We start from the raw sequence: 19301 nt of genomic DNA on the forward strand, positions 1-19301 counted from the left end.
AACTGAAGTTGTTCTGCACCAATTAAAAGCAGGCCAATGCACTAAAATCCCAAGGATCAAGGACTTTATTTTACTGAACACTAAATTATCGGACGAAAGACTTGGGTTTTATGTCTACATAAAAGTGGGGTTATACGTCACAGCCCATTGTTTGGTTAAGTAACCATGTGATAAAATTTCACAGCAGAGAAGACAAATTTCAAAAGGGAAAGCCACCTCTAACCAAAAACATAATAGCAACTGCAGCACAATACGCACCACAGAATTAGACCAGGTGACAAATTTCCTTGCATTTCAGTGTATTTTATTCATGTGAGTACTATCAGCATGTGGAAAAAAGTAAAGAAAAACAGGCATTCATGTGCCAATGAACTTGGAAACCAGTACAGGCAGACAGGAACCTATAGATGTCTCATATAGTGTTTTCTTGTGCTTGTAAAGCAGATTCTCAGTTTGGTAAATAATATTATTGACAATAACTGAATTGTTTAAGAGAAGGAAATTCCCAGAAGTAAGGAGCCAAAGACTGACTGCAGTTCTTATATCACAGTAAAGAGATAATACAATCAATCTCTTTTCATTAGCAACCTCAAATGATTTTCATAAATTGTTTATAAACCTCTGCTATGATACAGCAGCACTTTTACAGCACAGATTAAATACAGCTGATTATAACAGGTCCAGAGACAGTAAATCAGCAACTGAAACAACAAGGGTAATTTCAAGATGTAATCAAGCAGACATACACTTTTCACTGGAAAACAGACAAGGAATAGTCCTTTGCAACACTATCTTCAGACTGAGCTCACGGGAGCGGTAATGCCTTTGACTGACAGGTCGTGCAAGTGTCATTTCAGAAAAGATTTGGATTCCAGAAAAGTTTTCCTTAGCATCCACAGAAATTAAACTGACTCTGCAACCCCACTGGCTCTCTTCATGATCTCCAGGGTATATCATCATCTTTTCTAATCCATTCCTTCACTTTCCTGCCTCTCCATCCTCAGCTCCATAAAATTCTCATGCTGCACAGCAATACTCGTTTCCCACTCCTTTTTATAATCTGGCTGATGGGCAGCTTGAGGTAGGGTTAGGGATGTAGTAGTCCCAAGGGAAATATATGGTGCCAGTATGTAAATACATGGTGACAGTGTGTCAAATGGAGATACTAAATAAAGTGGCTGTGATCTCTATGCTCTATGACAGAAATGTGATGAGTATGTGCAATACATGACTGCTGAGGAGGTTCATAGATTAGGCATCTCTCAGGATTTAGGGGGATTTTATGCCTCTTTCTGGACTTTGCTGCCTGGACAGACTCTTCCTCCTGGGCACCTAAGAACAGTCACGCTAGACACTGCCTGGGCCAGGTAGTCACTCTAAAGGTACTTTTAGTGTCATTTTCTTGAGGCTCACATGTCAAGCGATGCTTCTCTAGTAACAAATAAACTGTGTTTAGGTAAAACAAACTTGAGATGTCCAAGATTCACCTCTTCATAGCAATGTTCCTCTCCTTTCCTGTCTCTAACAGATCTAACATCTTCTTTAATGGAAGGAAATGAGTCAAAGACTGACTACACTCTCTACTCCTGCAGTAGTGTAAGGTTAGAGCAGAGCTAAGTTTTTTCACTTAATTACGTATCAGGAAATATTTTATAAACAATCCAGTAACATGTAACTCCTTATACGCCATTTTTAAAACCTGCATCAACACATTGTGTACATCTTGGCAACACAGAATTTTCTGGATCCAAAAGTAAGCACTGACTTCTTTAGCCTGAAATGAAAGTCACTGGCATAGGGAGGATAGAAACGTTATTATAAATGACCATTACAATTTAAAATGGGCTTTTTGGTTCTGTCACTGAATAACGTATGCTTTAAAAATGTTTTCTTATCAATTTACAGTTAATAATTCACTTTGTTACAGATAATAAACATGCAGAGAAAGATACTCTGGAAACAATGTTCTATCAAACTTATGCTGATATAGTCCATCCTTTCAGCAGAACGTTAGCTTACTTCAACATTGCGCTAAGGCCATCAAGTGATTTCAAAGTCAGATGCTGGTGTATGTTAGTACAGCTTGAAGTGTGAGTACAGGGACTAAACAATTGCCATCAGTTGAAAGACGACACCTTTGAACCGCTTTTATATTCCTAATTTTTAAATCGCTGTGTATCAATCTGAAAGCACATACAAGCATGGACACAGGCTGCATGCATGGATGGATAGAGTTTGGGATAAAATAGAATTTGAAAAAAATGGCATGGATTTCAGATTGTAAAGGCCAGAGCTAAATCTCTTTGGAGAATTCCATCTGCTGATTGAAGAGAGGAACAACAGGCAGCCCCCACGAATCTGGAAAATCTAATAATCCCAAAAGAGGGACAACAATAAACATGCATTTTTTTAAAGTGATCTGCTTATAACTAGGTTGACCCATTTTACTTGGGAAGAATGAACTTAGTAGACTCAGAAGTAATGCCACTTTAGAGCTTCTTTAGTACCGACCTGTGAATGCTAATGGAACCCAGGCTTCCACAGACCTCTGCTAGTGAGTTTTCAATGCTTTCCATCCCAAATTACAAACGTCCCTTACTACTCTAAGTAAGCCTTTCTTATGCAGACACTCTCCTAGTCACATACACATTAATAGTAAATTAGGTTTTAGTTTCTCACTTTCCAGAACTTTAACTTAATCTATGATGAAGAAAGATCTACTCAGTAAGGCAAGCTTTGTCTCTAGATACCATTTTTAAAGTTCAACAGAAGATAATTAACAGACTGAAAATGTCAGTAAAAGCTGAGACTGAGATGCTTCTATATCTCTAAACTTTGTATGTGAAAAATACTGCATTAGAGCTTACATTCTATCTCACTAAATACAGTTCTGTTGACAACCTGAAAGTTACTTGCAAATTTAGGGATTATAACTGAACTGCAAATATCAGAACCTACTCTTTTAGCTTTTCTTAGATTAAGTTATGTTCAGGTACGATGTTCTAGAAATGTTATTGAAATTACGATATTAAAAAAAATACTTGCATGTATCTGCACGGCCAAAAAAATCTTCTGAAATATTAAAAAGTAAACTAACCATAGATCACAGCATGGCTATGTAAGCCATTATCCAGAGAAGAGTGAAATTTTAATAAACATCCGTCATTTGCTTTTGGTAACAGATATTTTAGAAAAGATACACATGCTGTATTCAAATTATCACAATTTCAGAATACTTCACTGAAATCAGCATATAAAATGTTTGGAAGGCTATTCCTTAGTAGGCTGTTTCTAAACATTCGTGAGTTCAGTGGTTCATTTCTGAAAACATCACTAGGAATACAGTAAGATAGGTACTTTACGAGCCCTTTGTTTTCCTGATCATTGCTTCCATCACATCCCACTGCTCTTTGGTAACCTAATAAAAGACAAGAGCATTTTATTAGAATTCCATATAATAATTAGACATCCAAGTATTTGTCTGAATGTCAAAGAGTAGGTTAGAAGTTTACTACCTTCCTCAAGTCATTGAATTCTCCTGCCATAGAAACAAATTCACCGCCATCCATTCTAATAACCTAGACAAAACACAAACAGTGTATTTAACAGTAGTTTTTCCTTAGACATTTGCTAGCATTCCCTTGTTCTGAACTACAGAAGTAATTTATTGATTCAGATAAAAAAAACTCAAAAAAAATGAATTCAGTCATTTTTAAAAGTTTTTTCAAAGCTACTAACTACCATAAAATACAATCAAAATGTTAATCATGATTGTAAGGAATTTCAATTGATAGTTTGTTTTGCTTAATTTCTCAAATGCCATATTATAACTAAGACTTTAAAAGAATGCCAGCAAAACTCAAACCCTCATAAAGGTTGATCGTATAAACAAGAACAATTAAAACTTACTGCTCCATTAACCCAGCTTGCATAGTCACTGCAGAAATAGATACTAAGATTTGCAATTTCTTCTACAGTTCCCAGACGGCCACAGGGAATCCTCTCAACTAATCTCTTCTCAAATGTGCCTGTGGGGTCAATACGGCTAAAAGCACCCTGAGAATCAAGAGAAATATTTGAAAAAAATTGTTGTATCAGAAATTAAAGTCAGGCAAAGATTCCTTAGTATGGATGATCTGATCTGGAAGCTAACATTTGGGGATAAACTGCACTACATCATCTTTGTCAGTAGAAGGAAAAAAGAAGAAAGTAGGAAACAAAAAGGCAATTTATTCCTGTTGCACTGCTATGTGTTCACTGAGGGTGATAAACTGGAACAACACTTGCTTGGCCTAGTCACTCATCAACCACCCATGAAAAGAAAAGGGATTCTAGTAATCTTTCTTTCCGAAATACCTGACGAACACTTGACGAGCATCTGAGGAAAATAAGCGAGCCTTAAAACTACTGCACAGACAGGGGACAGGAACAAAGAGGCTAGGTGGGGAGAGGAAGGGGGAAAGTGCCAAGAATAAATTATACATGACACAGAATAAGGAAAACTGAAAAGCCAAAAACCTTAAGTTTCACTTAAATTGAAACAACAGCTAGAACTAAATGAAGACACTGTGAATTTTAATATCTGAACAGCTTAGAATGTCATGGAAAATAGAAAAGGTTTTTGTTGTTCCTTCTGGCTCCTCCACAAAGAAACATCTTGATTAGGCAAAGTCAGAAGCATGTTATCACTTTTATGTTAAGTTATGACAGTTATGACAGTTATGCACACTGTAATTTATGGCTCTACACATGCCATTTAAGTATTCTATAACAATATTTTTTTAAATGCCAGTTTACAAGCTTAACAGTATTGCATTTGTATTCTTCTTTCTTTTCCTATCATGCCTTACAACAGTGCTTTGCAAAGACAGGGGTATACCTCACAGCAGAATGCCTCAATTTTCTGATGAGACCTGCTTTATATAAAGCGGGTCTCAAGTTTTACAGTTTCAGAGAAACTTTAATTCAGAAGAGTGTAATAAATGCAGTAAAGTCTGCTACTTTATTGAGAATATACATTATCCCAGGTGTGATATACTCCATTAGTTTACATCTAAAACAACTGTGGGAGGTAGCAATACTGACATTTAAAGCAGGTTAACTGTCCAAAAATTATTACGAGAGTCTATAACTCAAAAGTGGCCTTGCCACATGACACAGTAGATGCTAAAAGTCTACATGGATTAAAAAAAAAACAGGACAAAAAATGGCGGGGAAAACCACCGAGATAATTACACTATGAAAAGGTATCAACTATATCAAAATCTCTATGCCATAGATTATCAGAGGCTGTAAAAATAACGAGGAAGTATCATCACATGTTTTTTTCTTAACTAACCTCTTGTCTAAGAATTCCCTGCATACAAGGCCTGGAGGATTTTTGGTCTGATCTTGTAAGGTTGTTTCAATGCCCTTACAATCGTGCTGATAGTAACTTATCTTTCTTTTCAGTTAGAAAAAATAAAATAAAATAAAATCCCAGTTATCCAGTGTAGCATCTAAGACTGAAAAGAGAAAAAAATTTTTAAAAGTAGCAGCACCCCCAGAAACCACTACAGTAAAACTAAGTAACTGTGAAACCTTTTTAGAGGTAGTAATAATATCACTATTAGTTGTTACTGCTTCTAACTTTCATATTTAGACTCACTGTGAAACAGTTCCTCCTCTCTCTTCTTGCAGTGCTGCTTAGTTTTTTTTTTCTTCCTATACCAGCTGGTCCAGATGACCTCCTTCAAACCCTTCAATCCTTTTCATTCATACCTAAGCTTTACATTTCCTCACTACCTTATTTTTTCCTCTTTCTAGTTTTGTGATTTTCAACAAAACTCATAAGACTGTGTCGTCATATACCTACAAAAGACCGTGAAATTTTGCAGTTAATGAAGCGTTTATAGCTTAGGAGCTCAGACAGAAATAGGCAGTTGTACTGCACCAAGCATTAAGAATTCACTTCACTTGACGAACTGTCAAGTTGGATGTTTTTAAGCAACAGTATGATTAAAGACAGATGAGAGTTTTATTTATATTAGTGTGGCAGAAGGGGCACTGGCAGGTTTCAAAAGTTTGAGAAATCCTATTTTACAGCATTTTACAAATGAAGTATTGGGAAGTAACGTTCAATATTACAGCATAGTTTTGGACTTCCAAGGAAATATTATTTCAATTTAAAGGTTATAGAAAAGGTTAGACCTTCTTAAAAGCAACTCTGTACTACACAAAGCACATCCAAGGTTGTGTTTCACTCCATGCTAGTATGTACCTTTGTTTTTATCGGACCTGGTTGAATCACATTGAATCTCATGCCATATTTACCCCATTCAGCTGCAAGAGACCTAAAAATTCATTAACAAAACACATCAACATTTTAACACAGTATTTCATAATGCTATTCAACCAAAAATATAAGCAAAACTGAATCAAATACTAAAATTTGATCCCTGAATCACGTGTTTTCACTTAATATTGTTTTGATGTTCTTAACAAAAACATTTGAGAAAAAAAGTCACATTCACAAACTGAGGAATTCTGATTTAATACGTGCATCATAAATAACAGCAAACTGAAGGAGTGATTCTTTCTCCCCACATAGCATAGAGGTGATTTGGGCACCCAAACTCCTTGCAGTTAGGCCCCTACCTTTCCTCTTGTACTTAAATCATCCTACGAGTATGACAAATTTAGCACAGTTCCCGAAAATGCTCTACCCATTGGGACAAGCGGACAGTTTTGCTTTATGGCAACACTTTCTTTGAATAAGCACTACTTTATATAAATCATCTGTTACAGAGAATTAATAAGCCGGGTCATAAAGTCTTTGAAAGGTACACACTTAAGTCACACTCAGCTCTATAAAACAAATTATGAATCATTTTTTTCTTTATTTTTTTCTGGATAAGGAATTCTACCTACTAAAAGGCTGCAGAACTATTCAACTGTTTTGGCTAAAGTGCAGAGGAGGGACTATTTGTTATCACAGACTGCAATACAGTTAATAATGATAGAAGTCTTTCCACGTGCTGAATAACATGAATATCTGTTACATGCTATGTAAGTATAAATGCAGACCTTGATTTAAGATAGTGATATGAAATATTTCTTTACGAAACTAGATAGGTGAACTAATAGCAAACTCTGCTGAAATATAAGCACACCTTTTAAGCAAGTGAAAGGCACTATGAACTTTTAACAGTTCTCCTGATTACTGTTTGCAAGTGCTGGTTTGCCTATGAGAGCTAGAGGGGGGATGGGGGAAAAAAACACAAAGAAATAAAAAAAACAACAGAATGACTGTGGTAACTCTGTAATTGAAATTCCATAGCCCGCTACTGCCAAAAGAAGTACTTCCACTGATTTGTCCTTATCCTTCCACACAACAACTTTGCAGTTTAACTTATTCTCCTGCACTGGCTCTGACAGTCATGGGATTTTTCTGAAAAATGTATCCCACTCATTAACCAGAAGGAAAAATTTCACTTTTCTCATCGAGTTTGTTTAACAGTGAATTAGCAAGTTTAACAGGCTCACTGCAGTCTGATAAGTGCCACAGCCCATGCAGGAGAAGGGGCAGAAGCAGGCAGCTAGGAACAAGCTCTTTCCCAACTGATTGTTGCCACTGGGAGACACAGTGAAGTGACATAATTGTTCAATTAGTGGAAAGTGTGGCTAAAGGGGATGGGAGTAGGAAACAACACAAAAAAAAAAACACACCCAAGTAATAAATTATTTTCCAACTTCTGTTGCACCTAGGAATTCAGAACTTTCTACAGTCTTTGTAAATGAAAAGACTTGTATCAAAGAAATGCTACTCCACCATCACTTTCCTCTTCTAACCATAGGAATGGTCAGGTCCAACACTTTCGGCTAACTGTTCCATTCCAAAGTACTGCCAGCGTTAAAAGGTTACTGAGAAGGCTCAGGTGAAACACCTAAGAAGCAGAATTCCTAATAATTCCTAATAATTATGTGTGTGTCTACACATGCATACGCTCACAAATTCACTCTGATAAAAATCATCACAATAATGACATTTAATACTTCCTTCTTTAAGAAGCTGTCAGCATACTACTTCCTTGCCTGGATACCAAAGGCAGGAAGGTTTTCTTACGATAGAGTGGAACGAGGTGAAGTATACCAGCTAGGTGCACTTTTATATACCAGTTACTGCATCTGAAGGATGTGAAGAACAAAAGGTGTTTTTGCTCTCTTACTCACTTGCTCATTGCTTCTACACCAGCTTTGGCAGAAGCACTTGGCACCACAAATCCTGAACCACTCTCTGCATAAATTGTCGTAATAGCCAGGAACGCTGCTCCTGGAAGTTGCAAAAACATTACAATGAGTAGATAAACAAAAACCGCATACAAAGTTCAAACTCTGAATTCAAAGTGAAAAGAGCAACCTCAGCAGTACAGAAATCTGCAGCTTAAGTGTCAGGGAAACCACTCTGGGTTTCAAAAAGATTTTTTGAACATCTACTCTTGGAAGTTTGTCTATTAAGCCTTTTCCTTTCTATTCCCCCTTTTCCATCAATTAAAATAGGTGTTCGTTAGGCTCCAAAATACCTCGTACAATCTGAACCCAGAGATTTCACCGACAATGAACACAATCAATCCACATAGCAGAAGTGCCTAAGACCTTACAATGTCTTTTCAAAAGCTACCTCAGCCTACTGGTTACTAACCAGGTATTTTGCCCCCAATTTCATCAATTCCTGGCCAGAAAGACTAAAAATATCAGTATGAAAAGTTAAGTATGGCATAATCTGAAAATTACAGAGCTTAGGTTTGAAGTTACCTTAAAGTTCACTGTACTGCAGAAAAAATATGCTCTGGGAATTCTCTGCTTTTTCTGCAGTAGAATATATGACAACGTTAATTTGAATAACTTTTAAAAAAAACCTTTTTCCTACTATTATCATAGCAAACTTCTCTCTAAAGATAAAATATAATTTACTAGAAAAAGGTTGTATCACCGATTTAACTAAAACATTACGGAACAGAACGAAAAACGTAACTACTCTTTTACAGAAGCCTGCAAATTCTGTTTGATCAATTATTAGCATGCACTTACTGTAACTAGGAAATGGGGAAGAAGGGAGGGCAGTTCACCACTTACTTGCACCACAGAAACCAAAATAACTGTTCCAGTTACTATATTTTAAAAATAAATTAATTGGAATAATTACCTAAGGGATATCTCTAAAACTATGTGCTTTACCAATAGAACGTATGTGACAATGAAGTCACACGAGACTCAGTTAAAGATTTACGGTTAAGTTACACAAGAGAACCTAAAGAGAACCATAAACAAGAACTAACAGATATGCCTGCAGACACCATGAAACAATGGACACTATTTAAAGAAAAGGAGGCTCCAGTAAGAGACTTTGAATGGAAAAAATTAACACCAACAAAAACCACAAACTAAATTTGAGGTTATCTAGATTTGATTGTTAACTAGGAATATTTTGTAGATTAAAAGAGATAATTTTTAAAATACAGGTTAAATAAAGAGAGGTGAACTCAATACAGAAAGCAGAATGACTGACACATTTACATAAGGTCAGAGTCATAAGACACATTTCAGGTCATGTAAAATTTTTATTTCTAAACATTATATCTGTTAGAAGGACACTATCTAACGATTAACCTCTCACTTTTTAAAACTTCAATGCATAAATAAATAACGTAAAGTACTAGCAGACTGCAATTCGTAACTGGTAATATAACCCCCTTTAAGCACATTAATAGAAACTGGAACCATACTGTAACTAGGTATTTGCCGTAAGACAAGTTCCTGCCGCTAAGAATTTAGTCTAAAAGCAGAACATTTATGCTACTTACTAAAATAGGTTTAATGTAGCTCACACTGGCGATATAAAGTTTGTGCTAGTGTTTTAGTGGCTGTCAAATGTATAGCATCCTGATAGATTAAACCTGCATTGGGTAGCATCTATAACAAAAGTGACACTTTCCACAGTTTCTGAAACTAAGGGCTTGCTGCCCAAAGGAAAAGGACAAGCAAGCAAGAGAAAATGAAGGTGGAGAACGAGAGATCAAGCAGGTGACACCTGATTTACTCGCAAAATAGGCCTTAAAGACAGCCTTATATACAAAGTCTTGCATACAGAATCCCCTGGAAAGAAGACATACAGGTAAGAGCAAGAGAAATTCATGTGTTTTGGAAGCTTAGAAGAGAAAGGAAGACAGACAAAATGAAGGTAAATGACTGAGACAGGATTTTGCAGAACTTGAAGCCAGAGACAAGAAGAGTAGCTCTCATTCAGCAGCAGCAAAGACAGACACCTCAAAGCTAGACTTCTCTTTACTATAGGAGACAATGCCGGCATATGCAAGGCCATACAGCAAACTATTGCAATAGTTTGCTATAATGACAGAGTGAGATAGAGTGGGGCATACGGATTTTAATGTGGAGAAACTGGCACTACAATGTTGGAAATTATACTTGTATGTGCTGCTAATGTATTTGGGAAATATCTTGTCAGCCAACCAAAACTGTTGCAGACTTGCAGAAATCTATATACAACATTAACTTTATGTTGTTATCATTAATATTGTGCAAACCCCAGTATGAAACATGGAGTTTTTTTTGGAGGCAAGTTTTGATGAAACTCAACTAATTCACCAGTTAACAAAATACAGTGCAAATACAAAAGGATTATTTTAACACAGTGGCTGTACCTATAAAACAAGCATAAGAAGTGAGGAACAATTCAGTTGTTAAGAGAAATATAGTAAAAATACAAAAGAATAAGTTTCTACACTGCGCTGGACCTAGAAAACAGGCATGAAAAGTGAGGCCACATGGAACATCAAAACATACCTCACTGCTTTAAATGCTACTTGAGAAGATAGCACTCGGGTCAAAAAACAAGAAAGCTCAATATTTTTCAATTTATAACTAGAAGACAAAGCAGAAAAAAGTAGTTGTTTGTATGCAATATGTGACATAACATACAAAGGCATACACTATTCCTCCCCTAAACAGAATAATCTGGGTCTATGTAATTCTGTGTGTGTATGTGGATGAGTGAGTGTGTATACACACACATACACATGGGTATATATAATTCTTTGGTCAGCTAGAATATCAAAGAACTACCATATTTTTACGGTAAAGGCAAAATATTGGATTAAACACTTAGTCTAGAATTAGAATTTATATTCAGGAAGAATGTTCAAAATGTAAGTAAAACCTAATACCAATTTCAATTTTGAATTTATTTTTCAAATTACCTCAAAGATAATATTCTCCAGTGCTCTTAGTCAAAACTACAGCTGCGATTTTTATTTATTTATTTAAGTCTAGTATGGAAATTCAAAGCGATTTCCTGAGTCAGAGTTCATTTAAAACAACGCTACATGTTCAGTTGCTTAATGAAAGCAACACAGATACAGAACAGAAAACAGAACAGAAATAATAGCATACATTTTAAACAAACTCTTATTCTTTAAATTCTGTAGATATTTTACAAGTAGTACAAATTGTGCAATCAAATTCTTACATTCAAACTCACGGTCTCTAGGTACAATTTTAAGGGTCGATCCTGCAATAAAACAATTACCAATCAGTATCACTGTACTACAGTTAAGTATGATTTTACTCAAAAAGAAGTTCTTTCTAGAAAAGATGTAAAATGTTAAATTTTTTTTTTCCCTCAAAATTGTCTATCATACATAATAGCAAGGAAAACTAGTAATAAGAGTGCTATTGATTGTAGTAAGACTGTTGCAATGCTTAGTTACTGTTTATCTTAAATTAAGATACCTTTTTGTACTTTAATAAGTTCCTTTCCAATTTCCAGAGTTACAAAGGCAGTACCGTTAAGCACAGTATCAGTTATTGTTTTCCATGCATTAGCAGAGAGTCGTTCAGAAGGAGAAACAAAGTTTCCAGCTGCATTGTTTATCACAACCTGAAATACACAAAGAAAAATCTGAAAGTTACACTAAAATTAATTCTTAAGCCTACTATTCAGCATTAGTACTTCCTGCTACTAATACTTACTAATTGCTCTAGTACTTAAGTACTCTAGTACTTAAGTATTTTCCATACTATCAGAGCAACATTCTAACAGGAAAGTTACTTCCTTCCAAGTTCTGAGGTCACATACCGTATTTCAGCCAATGGATGCACACAAATAAAAGCGTAAAGAAGTTCAGTTAACCCAATGACAAAAGGCTAATTTGCTGACTACTGCATACCAATAAGTCCAAACAGTAGTCCCAAAGAGAGTACTGTGATTTAATGAACTGCAAGTGGCTAGTACAAAACTTTTTTGAACAGATGTATACCTGTCTTGCTGCCTTTCCACGAACAGTACTTTGAGAGAGGGTACTTTCAATACGTCTCCTTCTTAGCCCTCCAGACGAGCAAGTTATATGTATTCTTTTAGGGGGACTAAGTATCACAAAAACAGTTTTTAAATCAAAAATAGTGTGGCCAGATCTTGTGTATTTATTAATAACATGAGGTGCTGAAGCAATAAAACGGTGTATTACTACTTCGGGAACGTCACTTAGATTCACGTCTCTCTACACACCAAACAAAGTCTTTGTCCTGAGGAACTTCTTGGCTAAATTAAGACATTAGAACTTTCAATAACAAAGGCAGCACAGAATATATTGCAGGAATATAATCACAAATAAGATACAACAGCCATAAATTCTACATACAGCTAGCAAATACAATTTAAATACCTCCCTGTAGTTTGAAGGACACTAGATATTTCAAAGACAGAACACACATGAACCTCAACATACTGAGGAAATGACTTGAATCGCTAAATAAACACAGCAGGGATAAAGATACAGTAATAAACCTAGTGAATTAAGAACAGCGTGAAATAATCTTTTAGGAATGTAGATAAATATGATTGCCAAGGAAATCTATACAAAAAAAAAAAGAATGACCGCTTTCTAACTGGGAATAACAACTGGTAGAACAAAGATGGAAGGAATAGGAAGAAGGCATTCACTTCATATTTTGAGATCTCACCTTATAGGCCCAGTGGCAATGATACCCAGACTTGCAATATTCATAAACATACCTGTCATCTCTGTCACTAAAAAGAGAAAAACTAGATAGAAAAACTGAATATTCAATTCACTCTGCAGTCTCTCAAATACACAATATATGTGAAATTAAAAAAAAAAAAAAAACAGGAAATGCCTGTAAAGAACAAGACATGAGGAACATTTATTCAAAAAACTACTAGTATACTGAAAATGTAACAGAGAGTGAGAAATCTCCTCCCTCTCCCTACACACGCAAAACCCGGAGACGATGACGTACTTTGGCCAAAAAACATAATATCCAGAATAACTGTGAGTTAATATGTTGATTGCCTATGTATCAGGACAATGAGCGAGTTTTACAGCAGTGCTATAGCACATAGCTATAAAATATACTTTCTTCACTTCAAAATCACCACACGTAACATTTCAGAGTTCTCCTTCATGTCTACAGGAAGCTATATGGTGAATGCAAATCATCTAGAGTACGCAGCTGCCAAACAGTTTTAAGTATCATTGCATATACTTTAGATCAACATTAATATCCTCGTCATGGTTTTTAATCTCCTAGCAGAACCTAAGTTGCTCCTATCACTATAAAATCAGGATTTAGTGCCTATCATCGCTTAGATTTCAATGCACCACCCTTCCTAGGGTGCAGGCTGTTAACAGCTCTATGTTTTGTGCCCAACTATTAAAAAATGCTTAGCTCCTGATTGTTCACTTAATTAATTCAAAGAATCCCATCATAGCTGTCCCATCTGAGACCATTCACTCGACTCCTGCTCAGGCTCTGGGCCTAACACATAGCTCATGCTGTATGTTGGCATACGTGCCAACGTTCCTGATGTATGCTGGGAGCAGCACCATTAGGCTAAACCCAAACCCAAACCCCCACACACTCCAGACGCCAGATACTCAAGGACAAAAAAGAATAAGCTCTGCTATCCTTGCAGTTTTATAAGCAACTGCTTGTTAACACCTGCTAAGACTAAAATTCTTTGGAATTAAGCACATTCTTGCCTAGTAACCAAAACAACCACTAGGGATGGTATAGACCAAACTTCCGAGCCGGAAGGTATGAATACATCAAGCTCACGCAAAAAGCCTAAAAATAGTTTGTTTCACACAGTACACTGTGCTGTAAGTTTGAGAGATCACAACAAACGGTGACACCCATTGCTTACAGAGAAGCTGTTAGTCCTTAAAATAAACACAACAATGTTCTGCCTATTTGGCCATTATGTATTTAAGTAACTATGGGAACAGAGCAGACAGTACAACTGCCAATGTCAGCTTTATCTTGAAGTACTGCCACTTTTTGGCTAGTGTGTCTTTAGATACCATTGCTTTTCTGCAATATTAGTTTTCTTCATATCTAGTATGCAGAGTATTTTCAATAATGAAGACTGAAGTTCCTCCCTTTAACTAGAACACTTACATCAGGATGTCCTGCCACTTGGATTAGTTCAGCAACAGCATTCTTAACGGAAACTGGATCTTTCACGTTACACTGGACTGGATAAACCTATACAATAACGGAAAGATAGCCGTAAGACTTCCAAGACGTTCATAAATTAAACAACCCACAGATGCATATACATGCATAAAAACTGAACAATACTTTAATTATAATAAATAAAACATATTCACAATTCCGCCAAGTTTACCTTATTCCCTGTTTTAGAAGAAATTTCTTCTGCTGTTCCTTTCAAAACATCAAGATTCCTAGAAACAAGTACACAACATATCACTGGATTTCAATTAAATAAATTTCAATCCCAATCAATACAATCTGAAATATGACTTTTTTTCTGAACAAATATGAGCTAAAACTTAAGATGTCATTTGTGCGTGTGCATGCACATATTGCTGAGTTTAGTGAAATCTTACTTTTAAAATAAAACTTATACATAGTTACTAATTTTCTGAAAGAAAATTACCCAAATCTTGAGTCCTCTCTCCTGGTTACTGCTACTGAAAAGCCACTCAAAAGTGACAACAATGAGAGTATTTTATGCTAGTCAAATGCAGTAAGCAAGCAAGCATGTATGCATGAACTTAATTTTAGCTACTACTCTACCAGCATTTTAAAAAGGAGATACATACTGAGACTTTAAATAAATATCTAAATCACTATCCGGAAAAACATCACCATGCTTTTATTTCAATTAAAAATTAGACAGATTTTCTTTACTGTGATGTTACTCAACACAATTTTAGAAAAATTATCTCCATTAAGGGAAAAATATAGCTGTCCAAAGTCTTAAGAATTAAAAGGAATGGCTTCAATTATTTCTTGCAGTTAAAACTTACCATACAGGGATCATCTGCAGTAATAAATTCAAAATGATTAATAACGTCCATTTCAATTTTTTGTTCTATTTTATGCCTTTGTGGAATTTACGTCTTGACTTTTTGGGTTGTTTGTTTTACCACCACTTTTCACGTAAGATTTTTCTAGTTTGTTTCTTCCTACTGCTGGCTACACAGCAGACCTAACCATAACAGGGATTTTAGAGTTAGATATTTGTAGATATACCAGCAGTTTTTCTATATTTATAATATAACACTATATTGTAACATTATAACTTAAAGTTTACTGAAATAAATAGAAGAAATTATTTTCTATACTTCTTCATAAAGTTTTCTTATTTTCTTCTTCAAAGCTGGACAAATAGATCAATTCAGCCTTCAGCATTAAATTAAAGCTCTAAAATGTGTTCATTAGTATTTACCGGCTTGCTATAACACATGTGGCACCTAAACTGGAGAGAGCTGTTGTCATCCCTTTGCCAAGCCCAGTTCCTCCACCAGTTATAAAAGCCACTTTCCCTTGAAATGTATGCGGTGGCAACATCACTTTTTGAAGAGGTGAAAAGAATGTAGCCTGCGGTGCACTGCTCTCTTGATGCAACACATTTGGCCCACGGCTGAAAAACTGCAAGAACAAAAAGAGCAAGTTTTTCTTTTGTATATACAGTTCTCATTTCTATATACAAGACACTATGCCTCCACTGTCATAAGAAAATCTAAGTTTGAGTAACAACCATAACTGCTTTCCTATTATTATTAACTAAATGTAAAGCCAACTACACCGCATTACACGAAACCACAGAGACCTTCAAATTAACACAAATACTAAACTAGTAAAGCACCAGAGCTATTTTATACTGTTCCATTCCAGCTAAGGAACTACTGAAAAAATATTGTAATGGTATTTTTTGTTATGTTGAATGTTATTCTTAGGTTATTCTCAGGTTATTCTCATTCCTGTTATTCTTATCTTTGGGACAGTAGCACTGAAGTAACAACTCAGAAATTCAAAAATTATTCAGAACAGAAAAGTTAAATCAACCAGAAGCTGTGGAAACACTTCAAAGTATGAAAAAATCCAATGCTTTTATTTGTGAAGTGCACAAAATTAGAAGAATACAGGCTATAACTATGTTTATTTTCTTTAATATTAATTTGTACTTGATTCTTGATGTGTCTCATTAAATATAGAAATTCTAGTGTAGCTTTACAAAGACTGCTTCTTTTGTACAGCGTTGCTAATAACAGCACACAAGTATTCCATACTCAGTTTCCTACTGACATCAGGAAGAAAGGTTATATCAAAACAGCACAAACCTTAAAAGTTTTTGTTCTGTTTATGAAATCCTGTTTTCAACACAGAAACTAAAAGATTGTTTTCAGTAGTAGATGAATAATCACAAATGCCACACCTTGTAACATACAGAGATGTAGGTTTATACCACCTAAAGCCGAGCTGACAAGCTGCATGCAAATCTTTCTACGTGATAATACACCTGCATGCAAGTAACACAGGCAACAAAAAGACCAAACAATCATGGAATTACACTTCTGGTGCAACAGTTTATGTTTCAATGAAATAATTAAGCAAAAACTAAGAACAAATAAGAGTTGTGGGCACACTCTAGAATAAAATTAAGAAACTAAAGCTTAAACTAAAGTTAGATTTATCTTGAAAGCAAGACAATCCAGTCAGAACTATAACACTTATATTAAACAAGTATTTCAGGCATTCTTTGTGGAATGTGGACTCCTCAGCTATTTGCAATGAGTTCTTGTATTACAAAAACAAACAAAAAAAAAGAGCTCTAAGACATACAGACAGCTCAAATGGAGAGTCTAAAGGACATCACAATATTTTGCTGAAATGACATAATCTACCGATCAGACTTGCCACCAAATACCTGTATAATATTTAAAAAAAAAAAAAAAGCTTCCTCCAATGAATATCAAATTTGCATATTTTTACTGACTACCAAAATATGTAGAGCCTCCAGAAAAAGGGTCCACAAAGGGTCTCTTTGGGGTCTTTCTTATTAGTCCCCTACTCATCTAACCTCTCTTTGCGTACGTCAGGAGAGAAGGGCTTCCTCTGGAGAACTTCACCTGCCGGCAGGGACCACGCACCCAGGTGGCATTCGGGCTCCCCTTGGCACAAGGGGACAGCCCTTGGCAGGGCTCCCAGAGCCTCCCGGCTCGGAGGCTGCGCTGGCGAGGGGGGCGGCCTGCGCCTCCTGCCCAGCGCTAGGGAAGCGGGGCCAGGAGCCTTCCCCCGGCGCTGGGCGGGGAGGCGAGGCAGCAGGCCGCAGCGCGCAGCGAGGCTGAACTCAGAGCAATAAACCACGACGACACCAGCAACGGGCAGCGCTGGTCTCATCCGGCAGTCCCCTCGCAAGGCTGCCCTAGCGTTAGCGGCTCGCACAGGGCGCTTCCTTGACAGGATTCGATCAATTTAACCGCTCTGGCGTGCTAGCATCCCAGGGCAAGGTTTTAAATTAAACCTCAGGCCTAAATAAAGATATAAAGAAGGTGGGAAACGTGGGCGGGTGGGACCCAAACACGAAAAGCGCTCACCCCGGGGATGGCAGTGAATCATGACATTACTGCCGGAGGCCCCATCCGGAGCCCTACAGGAGCCGCACAAGAACCCGCCTGCGAGAAGCGGCGTGCGGAGGCCGAGCTCCCCAGAAACGGCCTCCAACCACCCGCCGCCCGCAGGTGAGCCCCGGGGCACGGCACGGCTCGGCTCGGCACGGCTGCCGGCTGGGCGGCGGGACCCCGGCCCTGGGCGCCGCCCGAGCGGGCAGCGGCGAGCCGCGGGGCCCTCCGAAGGCAGCAGGGCGCCTGCCCCAGCCCCGCGACGCCCAGCAGCGCCTTACCCGCCGCGTGCCAGCGAAGCAGACGGCCGCACGGGCACGCAGGGCCGCCCGCCCCAGCCTCGCCGCCGCCATGTTCTCTGGGCGCCCGCGGAGCAGCCTGTGCCCGCCGGCGGGGGCCGGGCCCGCGCCGCCCCTAGCGGCCGCCTCCCGCCGCTGCCGCTCAAGGCGCTGAAGCCGGGGAAGCGGCGGGGCGCCGGCGGTGTCGCAGAGCGGGCCGGCCCGGGCCGCCGCCGCCGCCAGGACTGCTGCGACACCCTGGCAAAAATAAATAAAACCGGGGGGGCGGGGGGGGGAGCTATACTAAAATGAAAACCAGCATGCCACCTGCACGGCCGTTGTGCAGCGGGTAGGTACCGGTTCTTCCGCCGTCTCGGTAAGAAAGACTGCCCGCTCCTGTCTGCCAGTACAGTGTAGTCGCAGTACTCAGGAGCGGAACAAAAGGTTCGCAATTAAATCTTAAGTCCCTTCTGATGCTGGGAGCCCGGCGGTTTCGTGGCCTGGGGTGGGCCCTGAGTCTCGCCTGCGGCGAGGCCCACCGCCGTTCCGGTCCTCGGCGCTCCCGCAGGGTCTCCTTGGAAGGAGGCAGCTCTGTTCGTCCTTCCCGCTGTCAAGGAAAAGGACGTTCACGTGAGAACACGCCGCTTCAGCGTTAAGGACACGGACACGCAGGCGGCGCCGAGGTGGCAAAGTTTGTCTGTCCCGCAGCCCCAGGACACGTGCACGGGCTGAGGAGGAGCAGGTCAGCTGTTGGGCGGTCACCAGCACCCCCCCCTCACCGGTCTCCCAGCTGGGATCACTGCCACTAGCAAGGCCTCTCTCAGGCGCTCTTGCCACTTCTTGGTGAGTGTTTTCAGAGGAGAAAGGTGTTTGTTTAACAAAGAAAAGCTGTGGCAAAACAATCTGATAGTTGGGATTCTCAAATCTGATTGGTAACACGCTTAACTGATTTGGGGTGAGATTATTTGAAGCATATTTGCAAATCGCTCCCTGACAATAGCAGAAAACAGGATCCATGCCAGCTCTACAGAATATACCAACCACCTTTGACTTTGTTGTGAAACAAGGTTTAGTG

At 38.3% G+C, this 19301-nt stretch overlaps 1 protein-coding gene across 1 annotated transcript; it reads right to left on the bottom strand.

Annotated features, from left to right (window-relative positions):
- Positions 1-282: 282 nt before the first annotated feature.
- On the bottom strand, positions 283-18365 carry DECR1 (2,4-dienoyl-CoA reductase 1). Its single transcript, XM_068933082.1, has 10 exons — positions 18230-18365; positions 15773-15975; positions 14705-14762; positions 14476-14562; positions 11788-11935; positions 8212-8311; positions 6260-6332; positions 3910-4056; positions 3516-3578; positions 283-3418 (listed from the first exon to the last, which is right to left on the bottom strand). The coding sequence occupies exons 1-10, from the start codon at positions 18299-18301 to the stop codon at positions 3359-3361; spliced, it is 1011 nt and encodes a 336-aa protein (XP_068789183.1). The 5' UTR covers positions 18302-18365; the 3' UTR covers positions 283-3358.
- Between the last annotated feature and the right edge of the window lie 936 nt (positions 18366-19301).

Source organism: Struthio camelus, chromosome 2 (genome assembly GCF_040807025.1).
Source record: "Struthio camelus isolate bStrCam1 chromosome 2, bStrCam1.hap1, whole genome shotgun sequence".
NCBI lineage: Eukaryota > Metazoa > Chordata > Aves > Struthioniformes > Struthionidae > Struthio > Struthio camelus.

Bases quoted from the DNA above. Each gene is read 5' to 3' on its own strand.
- DECR1 (XM_068933082.1), bottom strand. From the start codon at position 18,301: ATGGCGGCGGCGAGGCTGGGGCGGGCGGCCCTGCGTGCCCGTGCGGCC. The intron at 14,763-15,772 runs GTAAATACTAAT...ACTTGTTTCTAG, and splicing joins ACATGTGTTATAGCAAGCCG to GAATCTTGATGTTTTGAAAG. The intron at 4,057-6,259 runs GTACATACTAGC...CTTGATTCTCAG, and splicing joins CAGGTCCGATAAAAACAAAG to GGTGCTTTTAGCCGTATTGA.